The sequence below is a fragment of the Vicugna pacos genome, chromosome 9 (assembly GCF_048564905.1).
Source record: "Vicugna pacos chromosome 9, VicPac4, whole genome shotgun sequence".
Classification (NCBI taxonomy): domain Eukaryota; kingdom Metazoa; phylum Chordata; class Mammalia; order Artiodactyla; family Camelidae; genus Vicugna; species Vicugna pacos.
In genome coordinates this window covers 54,371,576-54,392,226 of record NC_132995.1, presented here as the reverse complement: position 1 = coordinate 54,392,226, position 20,651 = coordinate 54,371,576, and the positions used below count along the sequence as shown (strand labels likewise).

At 48.0% G+C, this 20,651-nt stretch overlaps 2 protein-coding genes across 2 annotated transcripts in view; one reads left to right on the top strand and one right to left on the bottom strand.

The window, feature by feature from the left end:
• NBPF7 (Putative neuroblastoma breakpoint family member 7) overlaps positions 1–20,651 on the bottom strand; it is a 105,898-nt gene that overhangs the window by 57,243 nt on the left and 28,004 nt on the right. The gene's annotated exons all lie outside the window — the stretch shown is intronic.
• The window catches only part of LOC140698229 (myomegalin-like), a 31,028-nt gene continuing 11,252 nt past the window's right edge, over positions 876–20,651 (top strand). The window contains 15 exon segments of the mRNA XM_072967880.1: positions 876–1,843; positions 1,845–1,935; positions 2,791–2,983; positions 3,890–4,009; positions 4,689–5,217; positions 6,670–6,905; positions 7,914–7,965; positions 9,011–9,234; positions 9,856–10,008; positions 12,028–12,213; positions 15,522–15,773; positions 17,056–17,187; positions 17,864–17,983; positions 19,444–19,633; positions 20,246–20,370. Coding sequence (XP_072823981.1) covers positions 1,518–1,843; positions 1,845–1,935; positions 2,791–2,983; positions 3,890–4,009; positions 4,689–5,217; positions 6,670–6,905; positions 7,914–7,965; positions 9,011–9,234; positions 9,856–10,008; positions 12,028–12,213; positions 15,522–15,773; positions 17,056–17,187; positions 17,864–17,983; positions 19,444–19,633; positions 20,246–20,370 — 2,929 coding nt within the window. The 5' untranslated portion in view covers positions 876–1,517.

Here is a 20,651-nt window from a genome sequence, read left to right as displayed (position 1 = left end):
TACTTTCTTTTTCCCCCAGAGTTACTAACCTGAAACTGATTTAACTCTCCATCCAACCTTAGAAGTCACTGTTACTGTAGAAGATGGAATCTATCTAATGTGTAGCCCCTCTTTTGAGAAGCTTTTGTCGAGCATTGCTTTCATCAGTTCCTACTGTGATAACAGCAGTGTTTTCCCCCAAGTACAAAGTCGTAACATGTAAATAGTAAAGATTGTTCTCTATCCCACACGTGTCCCTTTCTTTCCCTCTTACACCTCAGTTTGGTGAAATACTTGCCCCCTTTTCTCCACTGAGGAAACTGTCTCATAGTCTTTCTGAGTCCTGTGTTCTAAAGTATTTTCATCCTTAATTCATGATAGACAAGCTTTGCTCTGCCCCAAAACTTCAGGATTCTGAGAAATCTAATCTAGGGGCATAGCCAACTACTGGTCCCTCAGACTGTGAATTGGTTAATCCCCTTACCTCTCCTAGTTGGCAGTTCTCAATTTTGCCTGTGTATGAATCACTGTGGAACATAAGTAAAATGTAGATTCATAGGCCTTAGCGCTAAAGCTTTTTAAACAAGCACCTCCTAGGATTCTGATGTTAGTATTGCTCAGGTCTGCAGCTAGTCCACGCAGAACTGAATGACTTCTCTGCTGCAGACACTGAGCTACCCATACCATAAATGTAATTTCATTTAAGCATCCATTAACTCCACTAGGTAAGTGTTATAATCCTAATTTTATATAAAAAGGAGACTGAGGCTCAAAGAGGTTTGAGTTTGTTTATTAAAGCCATGTTTTTTTTTATTGCTTCCTTCTAACCCTAGTGAAGGACGTGGTGAGAGGAAAGGCTGGGTCTAGAATGTCTCGATGAAAATCAGTGTTTTCGTCCATTTTATTTCCTCAGCAGATACGAATGTTTTATGTAGCAGGCACTGTGGAGGCTCTGGGGATACAGGGTGAACAGGACAGGCAGAAACCTTGCTCTCATGGAGGTGATCTCCTATCACAGGAGCCAGACATAAAGCAAATAATCACATAAGTACATATGACTACAGCTCACATTAGTATTGTTTCTTCTGCGTTCCTAGGTCCCAATTTCTCATCTAGTGGTTAAAAAGTGACTGTTGTTAATTAGTAGAACTGTAGACTCCATCATAATACATTTTCCCCAGGCAAATGCTGTTTTATTCTTTTCTTAACAGTGTAAGTACCCTTGTTTGTTCCAGACGCCACTGAAAATTAGAACATGAATCTGCAAGCACAGGTGAAGACAACTAGAGTAGGTGTCTTGAGCCTGAGATTTTTGGTGATCATGCTGCCATCGAGTCGCTGTGGGAGTGTGGGCAGTGTCTTACTCTTCCTGAGCCTTGGTTTCCTCTTGAATAAAATTAGAGACTCGTCCGAGTTCACTTCAGGCTCTGGGGTGTCTCTGAGTCTGATGGACTGAGTTGTGGGTAAAAGGGGCCTCTTCGGAACTGGGGCCAGGACCAGCCCTGGCCCTGACTGTGTATGTTTCCTGCAGGAACACCATGCTGAGCCTTTGCCTTGAGAATGCAGAGCTGAAAGAGCAGATGGGAGAAGCAATGTCCGATGGATGGGAGGTCGAGGAAGACAAGGAGAAGGGCGAGGTGATGGTGGAAACCGTAGTTGCCAAAGGGGGTCTGAATGAGAACAGCCTTCAGGCTGAGTTCAGAAAGCTCCAGGGAAAACTGAAGAATGCTCACAGTATCATCAGCCTCCTCAAAGAACAGCTGGTGCTGAGCAGCAAGGAAGGGAATAGTGCAAGTAATCCCGAGCTCCTCGTGCACCTGGCCACGGAGATCGCCAGAATGAACGCAGAGCTGGTTTGTTCTCCAATGCCAGGAAGCGGAGAGTGTGACCGCGAGGCCCTGCCCCAGGCCCCGGAGCCTTGACCTTGGGGCTGCCCTCACAGTGGATGCCCTCCAAGTAAGTGTGGGGTAAGGTGGAATGAAAGACTCTTGCAGAAGGAGCTGTAGGTGTCGGTTTTTACTGTAACAGTTCTGCCCTGTGGGTAGGAGGTAGCAAGGGAGAGGCACTTTTGTACTGCAAGCGGTGGTAATAATAGTCCTCACACTGTCAGCTTTAGAGAGGTTTCTTTTTAAATAATATTATCCATAAATATTGCTTGAGTAATTCATTTTCCATACGTATTTCTTGAATGCTTAGGTTTCCAGATGACACACTAGGCATTAGCAGCAGGCCTGGTCTCTGCCCTTCATGTGCTCAATATGGTGGGGAAAGATGGCACAAAAGCAGATCATTTCAACAGGAAGCAATACAGGGGTGCGTAGCGTTTTAAGGCAGCCAGACAAGTGGTGTGTAATGACATTTCTTTCTTATCACTGCCATTTTCATCACAGCTCATTACAGGTGTGGATTCCTGAGCCTCACGAGGGGTCATCAGGATCCTCTTGGGGAAAGAGGATTTGCTGAGGGGTAAATAAAATGGAGAACACAGAGGATTCTGAGAGGAACACTGGGCAGGGATGCAGGGAGAGACGAGTGGAGGTTTCCACCCCTTCTCTTTTCAACCTTTGAATAAACATTACTGAGAGCTGCTCAGAGACTCAGTTGGCATCATGCTGTAGATACGCAGATGAAAAAAACGTTACCCCAGCTCTCCAGGAGCTCAGCCTGGAAAGCAAGTAACTGCCCAGGGGCATGAGGAGCGCTGTGACAGACACGTGAATAAAGTCCACAGGGTTCGCAAGGGGAAGTGACCATCACTGCATGGGGGATGAGCTCAGACTGCCCTGTCCCTTTTGCTGGCTCTTTTCACAGCTGGGTAACCAGCCCCAGGCCCGTGACCCTGGGCCTCAATCCGAAATTAGCCTCCCGGGATCCACCAAGCACCTGCGCTCCCAGCTGGCACAATGCAGACAACGCTTTCAAGATCTCCAGGAGAAGCTACTGATATCAGAAGCCACTGTCTTTGCCCAGGCCAACCAGCTGCAGAAATACAGAGTCATGTTTAGTAAGTCTTAAGTTCACCATTACCAAAGTGTCCATCTCCTCCCTGAGAAGCTGCATGCCTTGCCGACTTCACTTTTCTTCCCCAACCTTAAAACAAATTTAATCCTGACCATGACCCTAGGATTGTGGAAGTGGATACATAACTTCAGTTTGCAGATGGCAGAGAAGAATAAAGGAATGAAGCAAGTTTGCAGGGACAGCGTAGGGAGGAATAGGCTAACATCTAGGTTTGCTGACTTCTGAGACGGTCGACAAACTGCCTTAACTCTCCCAACATACGCTTATTGTTTCTCTTCTGCTCCTCTTTGCGCCACATCAGATTCTTCAAAAATATAGCATCACTGTTGGTCTAGAATCAGCACTTTCTAATACAACTTCTGCAGTGACAGAGATGTTCTATATCTGAGTCTCATGTGGTTACAGAGCACGTGAAATGTAGCTACTTCAACTGGGGAATTTTAAGTTCTATTTAATTTCAATCAAGCTAATATAAAGTGGTCACATGTGGCTAGTAATTACCTTACTGGACAGTACAGATCTGCATGTCCTGGAACTCTGAATTCGCTCAGCTCCATCCAGACATTTACTGAGCCCCTGTGAACAAAGCAGTTGCTGGCTTCCCTGGGACTTCTGGAGATGAAAATATGCAACGCTTGACTTAAAGATGTCTGGTCCCAGGGAAGCCCAGGTTACCTGCAGGTGGGATCCATGGCAAACAGGCTCAACTGGGCAGAGGAAAGTCCTGCTGCCTGGAGCAGGTGGTCTCTTCTCCCACATAAATAAAGCAGCATCTGTCCCGTGCTGGATGTGACCTCCTGCCCCCTCAGGGCCAGAGTTTGTGCCACTGAGGATGAGGGAGTGTGTGAGGGATTCAGACACTCTGTAACATCCTCTGTCTCTTCCCAAGCAGGTGAAACCTTGGTGAAGCAGGACAGCAAGCAGGTGCAGGTGGACCTCCAGGATCTCGGCTACGAGACTTGTGGCCGAAGCGAGAATGAGGCTGAGCGGGAGGAAAGCACTAGTCCTGGTACGAGCACGCTACTGGGGTTCACCTTCCCTCCCTGGAGTCAGCCTTCAGGTCTGAGTGCTGTTGGCCAGTCCTGCATCTGACAAGGAGTAGGGGCGAGGGGGTGTTGCAAACTGAAGAGGACCCAGGACCAGAGAGGGACAGGAAGTTTGGAGGATCCCTCTTGCCCAAACTAAGGCTGAATATGAGTCTGAATGGCTACAATTATTTTTCACCATACTTCTCTTCATAATAATAATAATAATAATAATAATAATAATAATAATAATAATAATAATAATAATTTCTATCCAACTGATTATTGTAGAAAAATGCTAAGGCCTATTTATTAATGAAAAGACCAGATGAGCTCTGAGGAATATGTAAACCGTTGAGTTTAAAAAATTTGTTTTTCTATTATAAAAGCCCTATGACTGTAGGGACACCCACCAAATTGAAATCAAGGGGAAAAACACTGAGTACAATAGAAGGGGACCACGCCTGACCTGCAGGGCGCATGGGAGGACAGGGAATAACTGGGTGTCTGAATACTAGCACAGTGCCAGGGCTGAATAAAGTGCTGCTTCAACTTCTGCTCTAGTCATTATTGTCCTCGTGATCAAACCTGCCTCCCCTTCAAGGGAGTGGCTACAGCAGCCTTCCCGGCTTTATCCAGGAGGATGTCTTTGTCTTTTCTCAGAATGTGAGGAGCACGACAGCCTCGGGGAGACAGTCCTAATGGAGGGGCTGTGCTCTGAGCAGGGACCCTTGGGCTCGACGCTGGCCAGCCCCCCCAGGAGGAAGCCTCTGGAGAGCCAGCTAGGGAAGCAGGAGGAGCTCCAGGCATACGGGAAATCAGAAGACATCTCTGTCCTACGTAAGGACATCAAAGATCTGAAAGCCCAGCTGCAGAACGCCAATAAGGTCATTCAGAACCTCAAGAGCCGGGTCCGGTCCCTGTCAGTCACAAGCGATTATTCATCTAGTCTGGAGAGACCCCGAAAGCTGAAGGCGCTTGGCACCCTCCAGGGATCTTCGCCTCACAGTGTCACTGATGAAGATGAGGGGTGGCTGTCTGATGGCACTGGGGCTTTCTATCCCCCAGGGCTTCAGGCTAAAAAAGATCTGGAGAGTCTGATCCAGCGGGTGTCCCAGCTGGAAGCCCAGCTCCCGAAAACTGGAACGGAAGGGAAGCTGGCCGAGGAGCTGAGATCAGCCTCGTGGCCTGGGTAAGGAGGGCACTCTTTGGAACTTTACTCGACTGAAGCTGTCCAAGTTTTTGTCTGAAAGAGAGTAGCCCAGGCAGGTAGACCCACTGGGACAATCAGAAGAGCGCTTATTTAAATGGTAGCCCGAGGTCTGAAGAAGGGACACGTGGCCCCTGCTGGGAGACAGCAGGTCCCTGGGATTTCCTCCTAGGACTGCATTAGTAAAGTGATGGCATATATCAGTAGGAAGGCTGGAGTCGGACTCCCTGGGTTTGAGTCCTAGCTCTGGTACTTACTGGCTGTGCAAACTACTTTAGTCTTTCTGAGCCTGTTTCTTTACCTACTAAATGAGGATCATAAGAGAACCTATCTCAAAGGGTAGTTACTAGGTTTACATGAATTAATACAAGTGCTTGTAATAATGCCTAGCATATTTTAAAGCTCTCAGCACTATTTCCCACAACTATTATTGTTATTGATACTTTGTGTTGAAAAACACTGGGTAGACATTCATCTCAGTATCTGTCCGGGTTATCTATGCTGAGAAATAAACTACCCCAAAGCTTAGTGGTTTCACACAATAATTTATGTGGATTCACGGGGCTTAGTGGGGTAGCACTCACTTAGGGGGGTCTCAAATAGCTGCCATCAGAGGGCGGTGGGGCTGCAGTCATCTGAAATGTCTGGCTGGACACTACTTCTTCATTCATGTGCAGGTGACAGGGTGCTCCTTGGCTTCTCTCTTTCTCAGTGTGGCTTCTTGTCTTCCAGGGCCTCTCACAGTATGGTGGGCTCAGGGTAATTTCACTTCAACACGACAACTGGCTTTCCAGGGTCAGGAAGTGGAAGTTGCCAGGCTAATTAAGAGCGAATCCTAGACGTGGCACAGTGTCACTTCCACTGTATTATCTTGGTCCAAGTGGCCACAGGGCCCACCCAGGTTTAAGGAGGTAGAGAGTAACTTCTCCCTGATGATGAAAGAGGGCAAAGCCACACTGCAGACGAGCATGTGGGAGGGAGCTTGAGCAATGGCCCTCTTTGCAAAATACAGCCTGCCATAATATAGATGGTCTTTGAAACAGAAGACATGAACGGACCTATTCGGATTTTTAGTATTGATTGAGTCTCTACTCAGTGAGTATATTTAACATTTATTGAGTATCAACTGTGAGTCTACACTCTATTGGTGCTATAAGGGGGGTAAAATATGATACTGTATTTACCCTCACAGAACGTACTTTTCATTTTTGGACACTTAACTAACATACAGAAGACAGTGGAAGGACAGTGACATAACAAGGTGTTTGATGCAGCAGTTTGTCAGAAAAGAATTTACTCTTAAATATCTCCTTCAGTTTATGTGCCAGAAGTAGCTTAACCTGAGGAACTCATAGAGATGTTCTCACAGAAATCTCTACAGAAGCCCATCATTTAATTGTTACGCTTTTCCTTTCTTCCTCTTTCCCGCATTAGGAAATATGATTCCTTGATTCAGGATCAGGCCCGAGAACTATCCTACCTACGCCAGAAAATCCGAGAAGGGAGAGGTATCTGTTATCTTCTCACCCAGCATTCGAAAGATACAGTAAAATCTTTTGAGGACCTCCTAAGGAGCAATGACATTGACTACTACCTGGGGCAGAGCTTCCGGGAGCAACTGGCCCAGGGAAGCCAGCTGACAGACAGGCTCACCAGCAAACTCAGCACCAGTAAGTTGGCCACAGGGCTTAGGGACACTCTCATCACTGCCAGACCCGGGCCACACCTCCACCACAGCCTTTTACCCCAGGTCCTGCTTCCACTTCATTTCCTGGGGACCAGGACAGGATCAGGACTGGCCAGTGGGAAGCCCTGAGGTTGGAGGCCATGATTACAACTCTAAAATCGTCATCATTTATGGATGTGACCCTTTAGGGAAGGAGGCCTTGTTCATCCAGTGCTAATGGGGTGAAAGGGAGAAGAGGTTGGAGGACATCATTATAGTACAAAGAGCTGTGAACTGAGAATTGCAAGACCCAAGCTCTAGCTTGGATGCCGCCATTAAGTTGCTTTGGGCAAATGACTTACCCTTTTGGCATCTCTGTTTCTCCATTTATTGCGTGGAATCATACGTGAATATAATTGAAATATGGATAAATCACCAAGCCCTTTTGAACGTGGTTTGGGCACTGAATGCCATAGCACAAGGGCTAGGAATATTGGTAGTTATTGAAGTCTTTTACTTAGAATTTCCTGAGAGCACCTGAGGGAACAGAGCAGGATCAGTCTTGGGGACCAACCATCCCACGTCCTGGTGGCAGGTGCAGAGGTGGGACAGGGCTGTTTGTCATCTCTTCAGAGTAAGAGTGGGTTCTACCTGAAAGCCACGATGGGACACAGAGCCATACATCTGGGAGGCAGTCTGTGGCAGGCTTGGACCCTGGGATGTTCCGGAGGGAAGCTGGCCAAGTACCTTTTAAACTATTCTTTTGCATTGATTTAGGGCAGAGGAAGTCGTGATGGTGATCGCCAGGTCAGGGAGGGTCTGCCTGGTGAGCTCAGGAGAGTTTGTATGTCTCTAGAGATGCAATCTGAGGTCTCCCAGAGTAATTCTCCTACATATCCTGGACCCACAAAGAGCAGTCACTATTCTACACCCAAACAGGCTCCTACACTTACAGTGTGTGAAGGGACACCTGTTTAATGTCTTACTGTTTCTTTCTCAATTTGTTTTGCAGAGGATCATAAATGTGAGAAAGAGCAAGCTGCACTTGAGCCACTGGCCCTGAGGTAATTCAAATAGGATCTGGTAAAGGACTCAGGAACAAGGTCCAAGGGGGAAGGGTGAATGCAACTTCACAAATCAGGGGGCAAAAACGAATACTGATTGTAATGAATTCATTTATTCGTGGAACACCTTACTGTTGTCTTTTAGCCTAATTCTTTACTCTCTTTTGATACAATTCTGTTGATTTCTGTGTGTATATTTATTCTCCAGGCTCAGTAACCTAGGGTCAGTCTAGTAAACAAACCAGCTTTCAAGGGTCCTTGACACCCCCAAGGATCTCCTCTGTTTCCTCCCTGTGTGTTCAAGGACCGAGGGTGCTCTTTTTGCCAAGTTGACTTACCTCCACTTGAGTTGGCAGCTAGTTAATGGCCTCCCAATTTCCTTGGGAAAAAAAAATAATCATATTACAGTTCCTAGTGAAAAAGGCCTACACGTTGCAGATCCCAGGAGGCTACCATGCCTTAGCAGCCAGTTTTCAGTGAGTCACTGCATATCATCTTATAACGTGCAATAAAATACGGGCTTATAATCCTTTGTGGTCACTAGTTCAAGCCCCTCTGTCATGAGCGTGCTTTAGACCACCTAGTGCTTCTCAAAATATCTGCAGTAAAGGACGGAGTGTTTTGTTTTTGTTTTCATTTCTGATCCATCACAGACACACACATGGTCTGTACCTCAATCAACCAGATGATTCTACGTATCGTGTTCTTGGATATTGTGGGAATGCCACACTGCTATGTACTTCTCAGTGCTTACCTTCCATTTCTGTACTTACCTTGTTGGGGACTGGGAACCAACAATTCTCAGACACCAGCTGTACTGGGGCCCACACTTTTAGGAGCAGTGCCTTAGAGGGCTGGCTGAGCTCCGCTAGTCCTCAGTGTATCGTGTGGCCGGTGCACTCTCCGCTCCCTGTCAGAGATGGGTTATTTCATTTACTCTGCAGGAATGGTCTCTTGACTTAGGTGGCTTTTCCCAAGTGCCCTATTCAGGACTAGCTGGTCCAGTGACTTTGGTTTCACCTGTTGTCCTCCTTCACCTCACTAGGCTCAGCAGGGAGCTACAGGAGAAGGAGAAAGTGATTGAAGTCCTGCAGGCCAAGCTAGATGCCCGGTCCCTAACGCCCTCCAGCAGCCGCGCCTTGTCTGACTCCCACCGCTCTCCCAGCAGCTCCTCCTTCCTGTCTGATGAGCTGGAAGCTTGCTCTGACATGGACATAGCCAGCGAGTATACACACTATGAAGAGAAGCAAGCTTCACCTGGTCACTCAGGTAGCCTCCACTTTCTGAGTGGCACCACCTTTATGTAGGCTGAGAGGAGACCTCCACATCCAGGCCTTGTAGATGCACCTTAGTGTGTATCAGGCTGAGCCGTGCCAAGCACAGGCCCCACTGGGTCAGGATCTTTGCTTTGCTCCTGACTCTACAAGTTACCCCGGTCACTGGGTCTCCACTAGCACGTGTATGCCGTTGCACCCAGGGGAGCCACAGTGGGGAGAGTGAGAACATCACAGAGACCTTCCTTCCCCACTGCCTCATGAGCACACAATCATCTGACTGACCTCCTTCCTTGAGATGGAGTATGTTATCCCTCCCGCTCGCTGCAGCTCCTGAACCCCTGAGTATCTGTGGGTATCCACAGATGCTGCTGGACCTGCCTGGTTTTTTTGGAGGTGCCATTTTCATGGTATCAGCCTCTGAGCCCCACTATCTCCTCTAAGGTGGCTTTCCTCTGTGCAAGCAAGGGATGAACCCTGCTCACAGTGCTTGTGCTTGTGCTTGGTGCTTTCCCTGAAAGCAAGGCTCTGCCCAGGTACCCCTGGTTAAATATAAGGCCAGATTCCAGTTCTTTGTAGAACACCAAACATATTCTTTCATTCGTGGGTTTTGTAGATTCCATCCATCATTCAAGTCATTCTGCTGTACTGTCTTCTAAACCATCAGCAACCAGTGCATCTCAGGGGGTTAAGGCCGAACCCAGCAGCAATCCCATCAGCTTGCCAGCTCCCCAGAAACCCCCCCAGGAGGCCAGCCAGGCCCATCCAGGTATGCAACAGCCAATGGGGCAGGGGCTTCATTTCCTCCCCCAGGTGCCTGTTTGACTTTTCTTCAGGGACAAAAAACAGCATCATTTGGGGCTTATATGCATCAGATCCTGGACAAAAACAGGAGACCACCTGAATCTCTAATTGTGTCTGATTACTCTTTGTTTCAAATATTTTAGAAGAATATGTAATCCACAGCAGACTTCGATCTGCATACCAATTTTGATCAGTAGTTGGCTAGTCATTTTAAAATAAGCATCTTCACTTCATTTTCTCCTTTCACTCTGGGGAGCAAAGAGGCAAAATGTTTCTCCCAGGATTACTGTAGCCAATGAACAAAAAGAAATTCACAACTGTTGCTTGCCTACACGTGTTGCCCATTTTATCTGCAGAGGCCTCTCTGTGGCAGGTGGGGCTGCTTCATAGCTGGAGATGCTTCAGTATCTTCAGACAAGATACTGTTCCTATTATTTTATCATTCATGGGTTTAGCAATGGGTTTGCAGTCCTTGATATGTACACGCTGTGTATCCTGGACCAGTTAGAGGGGTACATTTCACTTATCTGCCTCAGCTTAGTTGCCAGGGGTGCACTGTCCAACCACAGCTCCACAGCAGTGACGGCAGGGAAAAGGCCTTGGCCTCACCTCTTGCTCCCCAGCAAGACAGGCAGGCTCGCCAGTGTGGTTGTGGTGAGGTCAGACTCGTACAGACTTGTACAGACTCGTACAGTGCCCCCAGAAGAGTAGTACTTTCTTTATGATGCCCTCGTCTCTCTTGTAGACAAGTCAACCAAAATCTTAAGAAAAAGAACATGTCCAACTCTTCCTGAGCCTGGGCTCAAAGTTTCCGGGCCAGAGTGGGCAGCAGCTGCAGTAGGAAATCATGGGGGAAGGCTATTTGTCTAGCACTGTAGACACCTGTGTAAATGTCTGGGGTCCAAAAGAGCAGAGAGTCAAGAGTTCTAAAATCAGAATGCCTCCCTGAAAGATGCCTGGGCTGTTTCACTTGGTAATTCAGTCTTTGCAGTACGGCTCTGATACCGGGTCAGCATCCTGGGGCAAGGATTATTTTTCAGAATATAATCTCACTTGTTTTCCAAGTGAGACAGACTCCACAGGTCTGTCTTGGTTTCTGCTCCCTCCCTCCCTCTGCTACCTGCCCTGCAACGGTTTTTAGGAAAGAGTAGACAGATTCAGACATCAGAACTTCCCAGGGTTCCTGAAAGCCTGTCTATAGATGGGCTGCATAATGATCACCTGTGAAGAATATTGTTCATCAAATTTCCAAGCCCTGCTCTCAGAGTTTATGATTGAGTAGGTCTGCATTAGGACCCGGAGAATCTGCATATATTAAGAATTTTCTGTAAGTTATTTGAATGCCCAGACAGATTTGTAATCCATTGGGTCAGTCACTTTGCCAAGACCTTTCTTTTTCCTTTGGTAGATGAACACATTGATTTGTGATTCTGAAGTTCGTTTCCATCCGTCTTGAATCACATGCATTCGTAATGCAATTTCCCCACTATCTTAGTCTAGTCCTGCCCTCCTCAGGGTGAGTCCTGTTGCTTTCAGAAGAGGAGTTCTAGCTGTAGGGAGAGTCTTGTGACAGGGGCAAGGACTGGCACGTGCTGGGAACAGCAGCCAGGGGCCCTTGAGAGCATTCAGGCACAGCCACCCTGACTTGTCCGTGCCCAGATGGCTAGGATGGGGCTCTCAAGGCTGCCTCTGTTACGGTAATGCCACCTTGCTTTCTGTAGTGAAGTGCTTTCAAGATGAGCGTGGAATATGTGTGCAGGAGAGCCCTGGCAGGGGAGTAGGAGGAGCGGGTCAGCCGGGCAAGCCCCTTGGGTAGCAGTGCTCCCCCTTGGCCATCTCAGTCATCACAACATCGAGTGATAGACACTCCCCAAGCAGACATCTGGTGAAGGAATACTTCCACTTTCTCAATTTTTCACCCATTCTTTTCTCTCCCTTCCTCTCTAATGATGTGTCTCATTTCTCCCTAACTTTCTGTTTGTAGGCCTTCATTTTCAATCCATACCCATGCTGGTTAGCCTTCCCCAGGCACCACTGCCCTCAGCTCCACCCAGCTTCCTGCCTTTCAGCTCTGCTGGCCCTCCCCTCCTTGGCTGCTGTGAGACACCCATGGTCTCCTTGGCCGAGGCTCAGCAGGAGCTGCAGATGCTGCAGAAGCAGTTGGGAGAAAGTGAGCACTTCCTGCTGCATTTGTGTGCTTGCAACTGATGGGCCTACACTGTATTTCTCTGCATGGCTTTGGCTGGATGGCAGTTTTAAAAAATAGCTTAGGGGTACATGTTATCAGTGGTCGATTGAGGGAGAGCTGTGCTTGCTGGTTTTGGAAATGTATTTACTGTTAACCTTTCTCGTGCGTGTGCATGTCTTATTCGTGAAGAGGTATATATGTTCATTAGTGGTGTTCCCCCACTGCTGTCAGTGTGGGGTAACTTCCACCAGATATGCTCAAGTCCTGACACACTGGTGACGTGTTTGCTGGAAGGGCATGGGAGAGAGATTTGGTGCCTTGCCTATGCAGGATGAAGTGACCAGAAAAAGATGGCCACATTCAATGGGATCCTTTCTACATCTGTTGTATCTTCCTACTGTGAAATGCTTTTGATCACGTTCAAATCCTGACATCATCAGGTTGGGAGCGATGGTGGAAGAGGGATTCTGAAGGGGTGACAAAAGTCCTCTTCCCATTGCACAAAGTTCATTTCTGCTTCTGTGCAGGTGACACAGGAGCAGCTAGAAGCAGAAGCAGAGGCTGGGATGTCTGATTGTGAATTCTGTCCACTCTCAGACATAGTTGATATTATGAAATCACAGAATTTATAGACTGTGTGCAGTCACCTTTTAGAGAAAGGTTTCTTGTACATATGGGCTGGATGCCTCATTGTAAAAAATTTTGTATGTGATGACTTGTAGCTTAAAAATTAAGGAAAGCGCTTCACATTATGAATTTGCACTCCGGTAGTGATTAAAAAACCAGAGAGTGGTTTGAAATTAATCTAAAACCACACTCTGTGCCTATGAAGAAACTTGAGTGAGGCAGAGATTGATGGTAGGGTCACCACACAGAGAGTGTCCAGTGACTGAAGACCACAGCTGAGAACCTGTGAACATGAAGCCCCAAAAGTCATTTGGACCAGCTGATTTGTCAGCCCTGCAAATAGATACACTGTCTACTCTGGCACTGGTTTGATTTCCAGAACCAGCTAGACTGAGACCATTTTGAGGACAGTTGGAACATCTTTTCTGCAGGCAGTGAGGAGGCCTGCTTCAGTGTCACACAGGTACAGCAATCTAGGCTTACCTAGCAATGTGAACCTGCTCTTACCTTGTGTGACAGAACCAGAGCAGGGAACTAAGGCTCATGGAGGTGATTACTTGTTCAAGGTCACTAGTAAGTGGGAGAAATGGGCTCTACCCCAGGTCTTCTGCTCCCAGTTCCATGTTGTTTCTAGTTAGTCTTTTCTGCTTAGAATGCTGTTGTTACCATCCTGCTCAGACATGGAGCTGGGAACTCAGCTGAACAACTCTGGAGGCTACTTGTATCAGTCTTTTCTCTCCCTCTTCAGAGATAAGAGGAAGGTACTGCTCTCTCTGACCTAGAACTTGCTACTACAGCAGCCCTGGAACCAACAATCAACGGATAACAAGTTTGTCCCCTGCCAAAAGGGCAAGAGTGTTCTCTAGATTTCTTTTCCTTGCCGCCTTTTCCTTCATCTTTCCACATTGTCAATTTGTGTTGGGTAAGAAGGAAAGATGGAAGGAGAGTACTGAGCATGAAGAGGGGTCTGCTGATGTGGGTTAGAGTCATATCCAGTCTGTGCCACTGACCAGAGTTCCGATGGTTCCCGCATTGGAAAGGTTGTAGCCCTTCCTTTTGCCTCTGGAAACACAGTCCTTTCCAAGGGCCATCACTTACCAGTGCTCCACCTTTGCTTTAAACCAAGCTTCCATGTGGACAGTTGTGCATGGCGGCTTCCTGTCACCGTGGGGCCAAAATCTACTTGTGCAAGAGTCTGTCTGGTGTCTTTGCATGGTTTCAGGAGTGTGAGCTGTATTGTGTGGCTGGGGAGGCTGGAACCTGAGGATACTGATCACTGTTACTGACAGAACTGGTGAGAAAGCAAGCTGACTCTTGACAACTACTGATTTCTCCCTTTGCCTTGTGTGCGGCCGGGGTTGAAGGAGATGTGAAAGAGGTAGGAAGTGACATCTCTTTTTAATTCCTGACTATAATTTAGATGCTTACATTGTTCATGCCCCGCCTTCATTTCCAATGATCCTAATAAATATCTAGTATTTTGCAAACCAGAGAATGAGAGACCCATGACATTACTTCTGAAACTTTTCTGCCTATTGGAATCAGCTGGGCTGATTTGAAAACATCCAGTGCCAAAGCTGTACCCCATCCCAGTGAAAGCATAATCTCTGGAGGTCCAGGCGTTAATACATGCTTTTACATTGTCTCAGGTGATTCCAGTATGTAGCCAAGTTTGAGAAATAGCTATAAATGAGGATCAAAATTGGCAACTGCCAGTTGCATTGACCCCTCAGTAGGATCTGGCTTAGTTGGAGGAAACGACCTCAGTCCTATTTCTTAAGAGGGGCTACCCATCTACTCCGCTGCCCATGTGGATAATCCCTGGAAGAAAACAGTCTTCTGAATGTGAATATCCTAAGCTACAGCCCTGTCCACCTCTCTCCCTCCCTCCACCAAGCCAGGCTTCTTTTCACACAGAAGCAGGGATGCTGGGGCAGGCCCATGATTTCAAAGATCTATGAAAGCAGCAGCCTATGAAATGAAAGGTCCCACCTCCTTCCACGGAAGGGTGTTTAAAGACCCTTCAGACAGGAGAGATGACATCCTGCATCCTTGAATCATGCTGTATAAGATCCAAGTCACCACTTGCCTTAAGCAGAACCTCCCCCAGCCTCAGCAGAGAGCTCATCAGTCTGCAGGAACTGAGGCCACCACGTCTAGCTGGAGTTACGCCCCCTTTCTTCTCTGGCAAACCCCAAATGGAAAAATGGAGAAATGGAAAAACTGGCTGGTTAGCTTTTGGGAAAGGCAAGTAATAATAGGGAAACAAATATTCCTGTTCACAGGAGTGCTCAGTGCTATACCCCAACGCACTTTTGACCCCTGACTTTGCCAATGAGTTCTACTTCTGGAACCTCCTAGACTCTATCCTGAGGAACTACAGAGGGAGCCAGGAGTAGGGCCACTGGACTCTTCCTCTGTGTACACTGGTGACTTTCCCATCCTTTATTCTTCCTCTACATCTTGGCGTCTCACGATAGTAAATATAAGGGGTGAAAGAGCCTCTAGTGTGCGAGTCCTCATCCAACTGGTATTCCGCAGTGGACTGGGATCTCTGATAGCCCACGTGCCCACTCTAGTGTCTGCTCTCAGCAATCACACACTTCCTTGCCGAAGCTTCTTTTCTGATACTCTGCTTCTCACTCATGTTTCTTTCTGCCCAGGTGTCAACACTGTTCATCCTGCTTGCCCAGCCACACTGCAGAGCAACCATCTAGAAGCCAGCTCTTCCCAATACCTCAACCGTGCCGGGCCCCACTCTCCTCCAAGGGGCACCGTAGACCCGAGCAGAATCCCGGAGCCTGGGTACCTGGGCAGTAGTGGCCAGTGGGACATGATGAGGCCTCAGAAAGGGAGCATATCTGGGGATCTATCCTCAGGATCACCCATGTACCAGCTTAACTCCAAACCCACAGGTAAAGCACAAAGCCGAGCAGATCAGTCTGAGACGAAATCTCATTTAGAATCCACTTCTTTCCTGCCTGGGCAGGGCTGCTTTCCCTTCTCCTCTAGGCCCTGGCTCACAGTGGGGATAAAATGAAAGCACCTCATCAGTACTTAGTCCTTTCTAAGTACATCCATCATCTTCCCGGCCCAGGACCTCGGTGCTCTGCAGGGGTTTGGGAAAGTCAGGGGCTACCTCTGTGCACTCACATTCATGTCCTTCTCTCTCCCTCCATCCTGATTCCCTTTTCGTCCTTCCACAATGCCAGACACCAACATTCACAGAACATTCTTCCGTCAGTCAGGAGTTGTTACAGAAGCGAGGCTGTTTCTACACAGCTCCCCCCCCCCATATGTATATCCTGTGTACAAACCCATTTAAACTCTCCCTCTCACTCCTAGCTCTCCCAGTCAGGGGCCAGAGACATCACACTAACTGGAGAGGTGGAGCTATACAGGTGAATGCTGGGATGCAGCCCAGTTCCAACAGGAAGAGCTGTAATTTTCAGAAAGAGGCTGGATTCAAAGCAAAATGAGGCAGTTGATGTAGTGTGTCATTGGCACCTTTCCCCCTGCTTTTTGTTGCATCTTTTAGCCTTCCTTGCGGGTGTTGATTCCTCCCCTATAGTCAGACTCCAGATCCCTATATCAGCCCAGGCTCCTTTATTCCTTCCATGTGCAAAGTGATGTAAGGGAAGCAGACTGTCAGTCACTAACCACACAGGATGAGTTTACATGATGTACTAACTTTTACCTTAGGCCTTCTCTCTACAGGTGCAGGAAGGGCTTTGTCCCTTGCTAAAGAATGTTTAGTCAAGAATCACTAAGAGGAAAGGTATTAGGGTAGAGTAAGGCCTTCTCTATAACACCCGAAGTCGCACTCAGGAAACAGCCACACCTTTCCGTGTGCTAGACTGATGTCCACAGCCTTCAGCTATTTTTCTAAACCATGTGAAACCCCTTACACTTACCAGTTAACCAAGTAACTGTACACGTACCCTTACAACTCCGTTACACGTACCCCTGCATGGGAAGGGGCCTGTGGGGCTTGCCTAGCCCCAGGCTGTCCAGTTTTTTGAAGCCAATTTACTGTTTAAACAGTCACCTGAGCTCATGGGTGCCTGTGAGAGAGGATGGTGATGTTTAGGGATCTTGCTGAGAGACCACTGGCTGAGCCCATCTCCCAAGTGGGCCCCACTAGTGACCAGGATTCTCCATCTCCCACCTCCTGCTGTCCTGGTGGGATGGCTGCAGGGGCTGACCTGCTGGAGGAGCATCTGGGTGAAATCCGGAACCTGCGCCAGCGCCTGGAGGAGTCCATCTGCATTAATGACCGCCTGAGGGAGCAGCTGGAACACAGGCTCAGCTCCACTGCCCGCGGAAGCGGTAGGAGAGGCTCAGGTCTTCTACTTCTGGTCGTAACTAGGGAACTTCTGAAGGTCAAGCCTTAGGGGGAGTTTGCAGGTTTCAAAGCATGGTGGTTTGCTTTTCTCCACTTGCTCTTTGCAATCAGTAAGGGGAGGGGACAAGTTCTATTCTCCTCACTTTGTAGATGTATCTGAGCTCAAAGAGTAACTTTCCTCATGGAAGAACTAACCAGGTCTGATCCCAGGAATCCTCTGACTTCTCATCCCATCCTTAATCTGTTCATATGCTGCCTGCTGACTTCTCTGGGCCCTTGTCCTATGACTGACAAGTGGTAGACCCAGGTCTGCCGGGTCCTGCCCCAGCCACTTACCAAGGCTGCCTTCCTCCACACACCCTCCTCCCCGGCTGCTGACACTCGGACACTGTCCGTTCCACACACCCTTCTCCTGCCACCACCCCAGCACCAGCTATTTAGGGCAAAGAGCCTCCTGAACAACTACGGCCAGGATATGGGATCATGCATGCGAAGAACCCATCCACAGGAGGCACAGGAAAATCAGGCATTTGGCCCACCAGGCTTTAGGCCCAGGACTCCAGTCCTCAGGGGTTTCTGCTGGGTTGGGACAGAACGGGCAGTTTTGAGAGCTTCTGTGACCCAAAGTTGTAACTTGTCTGCCTGCACTTTTCGGGACAGGATCCACCTCTAACTTCTACAGTCCAGGCCTGGAGTCCACACCTCAGCTCTACAGTGAGAACAGAGTCCTTAGGGAGGAAAACCGAAGCCTTCAGGCTCAGCTGAGTCATGTTTCCAGAGGTGAGTGATCAAAAGCCACAAAGTGTGGTCAGTCTCAGGCCATTTTCTTCCCTGGCCACACTGATCACCCACTGGAGCAGCCAAGAGAGAAAGTGGAGAGAACAGAGCTACCCAGATCCACCAGCCCAAAACCTCCATAGCTATTCTCAGTCTAGAAAGGGCTACTTCCTGCCAGTTCCCAGCCTTGGGCCCTCAGCCTCCTATGCTGCAGGGACAAGGAGCTCTAGGAAATCCACCACTTCTGTGCAGAGCTTCCTGCAGATATTCACAGTCATTAGCTACCAAACTGGATACCTGTGGGTATCTGTTCTACCTGCCTGAAAATCACAGCTGGTTTGGAACCAGAAAAGGAAGGAACGTGAGAGCCTACACACCCTCTCAGGTTTCTCCAGACTTTGCTGCTGCTCTGAGTGCCCCTCCCAGTGCTGATCTGCTATCCCCACATCTCCTCACCATCTCCCCACCAACTCCCTATTCATACACTCTGGGTTCCTCCTTGGTCACCAATCTTCATGATTATTTCTGGACGTGTTAGCAGAATGTCTTCCCGAGCTTTCCCAACACTATTCAGTGGGCATCCACGAGTGAGCATCACTTCCTGTGTGCAGCTGGAGGCAGCTGACCATAGTGTTACTTGACTGGATGCAATCGATATATTTTTAATTACAAATTATTTTTATTTACAAATATTTATTAAATAACCATAACAGATAAAGAATAGTGGCAAAGAGGATTAAGCCCAGAATGAAAGAATGCTTGTGGAAAAGGAAAAAGACATCAAGAGATATTTCTGAATTAGCCTCTTCAGAGCAATAAGGTGTGAGAGGAAAGGTCGCTGCTTGGGAGGATAATGAACGTCATAGATAAGGGAGAAGGCAGAACTACTAAACTACCATTGCTGCCTGGAAAGACTCGCCCAGACTTACAGGTGAGAAGGTAGTAAGGTGTAAGTGAGCACCATCTGCCAGGCCCAGGTGATTCCACCCCAGAGGACTGACAGCACTGGAACCTTATTCTCAGAGTTCCTGTTGATAGTCTTTGAGAAATCATGATGATCAGAGAGAGGCTGCAAGCCCAGGAAAGGACAGATGTTCCCATTTTTGAAATGATGAAAATAATATATTCTAAAAACTTGAGTTAGCAAAACTCTAGAATAGATTATTGCACAGAAGGTATGTGAGCACTTAGAAAATAGCATTAGAAACCAGAATGTCTTCTGTGAAACAAAGTAGGTCATATTAAATCAGAGGGTCAAGGGCATTGCAAAGATACCGGTTCCCCATTCCCCAGAGTGTGTGGATCCAGTGAGTAGACACTCGCATCGCCTCCCCTGGCAGGCTGCAGCATATGCTGGCCTTCCTTTTACCTTAGTTCTGTTTGTCAGGGTGGATGTGCTTGGGCTCATCTTCCTGCTGACCTCTGGCCCCACAATATAAATGTTCCTGTGTTCTGCTCACCAGAGCGCTCCCAGGAAACAGAATGCCTGAGGGAGGCTCTGCTGACCTCTCGATCTCGGCTTCAAGAGCTGGAAATGGAGCTGGAGCACCAAAAGGTGGGACGGCAGCAGCTTTTGGAAGACTTGAAGGAGAAGCAGCAGGAAATCTTGCATTTCCAGGAGGAACGACTGTCTCTCCATGAGAAAGACTCCAAGTAAGAGGAAGCCCACTCATAAAGAAGGTGGCTCCATCTTAAGATTTAGGAAAAAGGATATTGGCAAGACAGTTCATGGTCCTTTTTGGAAGCCTCAATTTCCTCTCTGCTATTCCAGATTTATGGGTGACTTTGAAAAGAAGGAAGGACTTCTCTGGGAATGCCTTTTTCATTGCAAAGTTGAGAGGGTAAAACCGTGTTATAGCGGCTTCAGCATATTAGATACTGGAGAAAGTACGTTCTACTGCTTCCAGTTAGTTTGAGGACATGAGTCTCATCGTGACCTGGGAAGCTTCTATACCAGCCATGACGCTAGTTCCCAGCACAGACCCTGTAACTGCTTGTCAGCGTGAAAAGAGCACTGTAGGGGCAGTGAGAATACCGGATGGCATGTCCTGGGTCCTGCAGCTAATGGCATGACTCCAAGCAGAGTTACTTTCCCTCTCTGAGCCTCTGTTGCTACATCTGTAAAATAAAAGTGATGGTCTTCATGACCTCTGACTTGATGTCTAGGGCTAAAACTCTGTGATGCAAAAGTTGGTTCACAGGCTCTTGCCCTGGTGTGGCCAAGGGGTCCCTAAGCTCAGCGGGCCCTTGCTTGTCTCCTGGCAGGCTGCAGCAGAAGCTGGCCCTCTTGCAGCAACAGTGTGAAGAGAAACAGCAGCTCTTCGAGTCCCTCCAGTCGGAGGTACAGATCTACGAGGCACTTTATGGCAGTTCCAGGAAGGGGCTGAAAGGTATGTGTATCTGCCTCTTCCCCACCCTGTGAGCTGCCTGCTCTTGCTAAGGATCCTGGTGAAGTCTTCACCTTGGGAGTTGTGGAGATCTTGGAAACCTACAGAGGTCTGTCTCAGAAAAAACCTCACTCACTGAGGCTCCCAATAGGAAGGGAGGGGAGCTCTCACACACAAAGCCCAGGGGTTGGTGACATGAGCAAGATCCAGCCTTAATGTCCTTAAAAGTCGGCCACAGGCATCAAACTCACCCACCTAGATGGTCTCAGATAAGCGAATCAAAC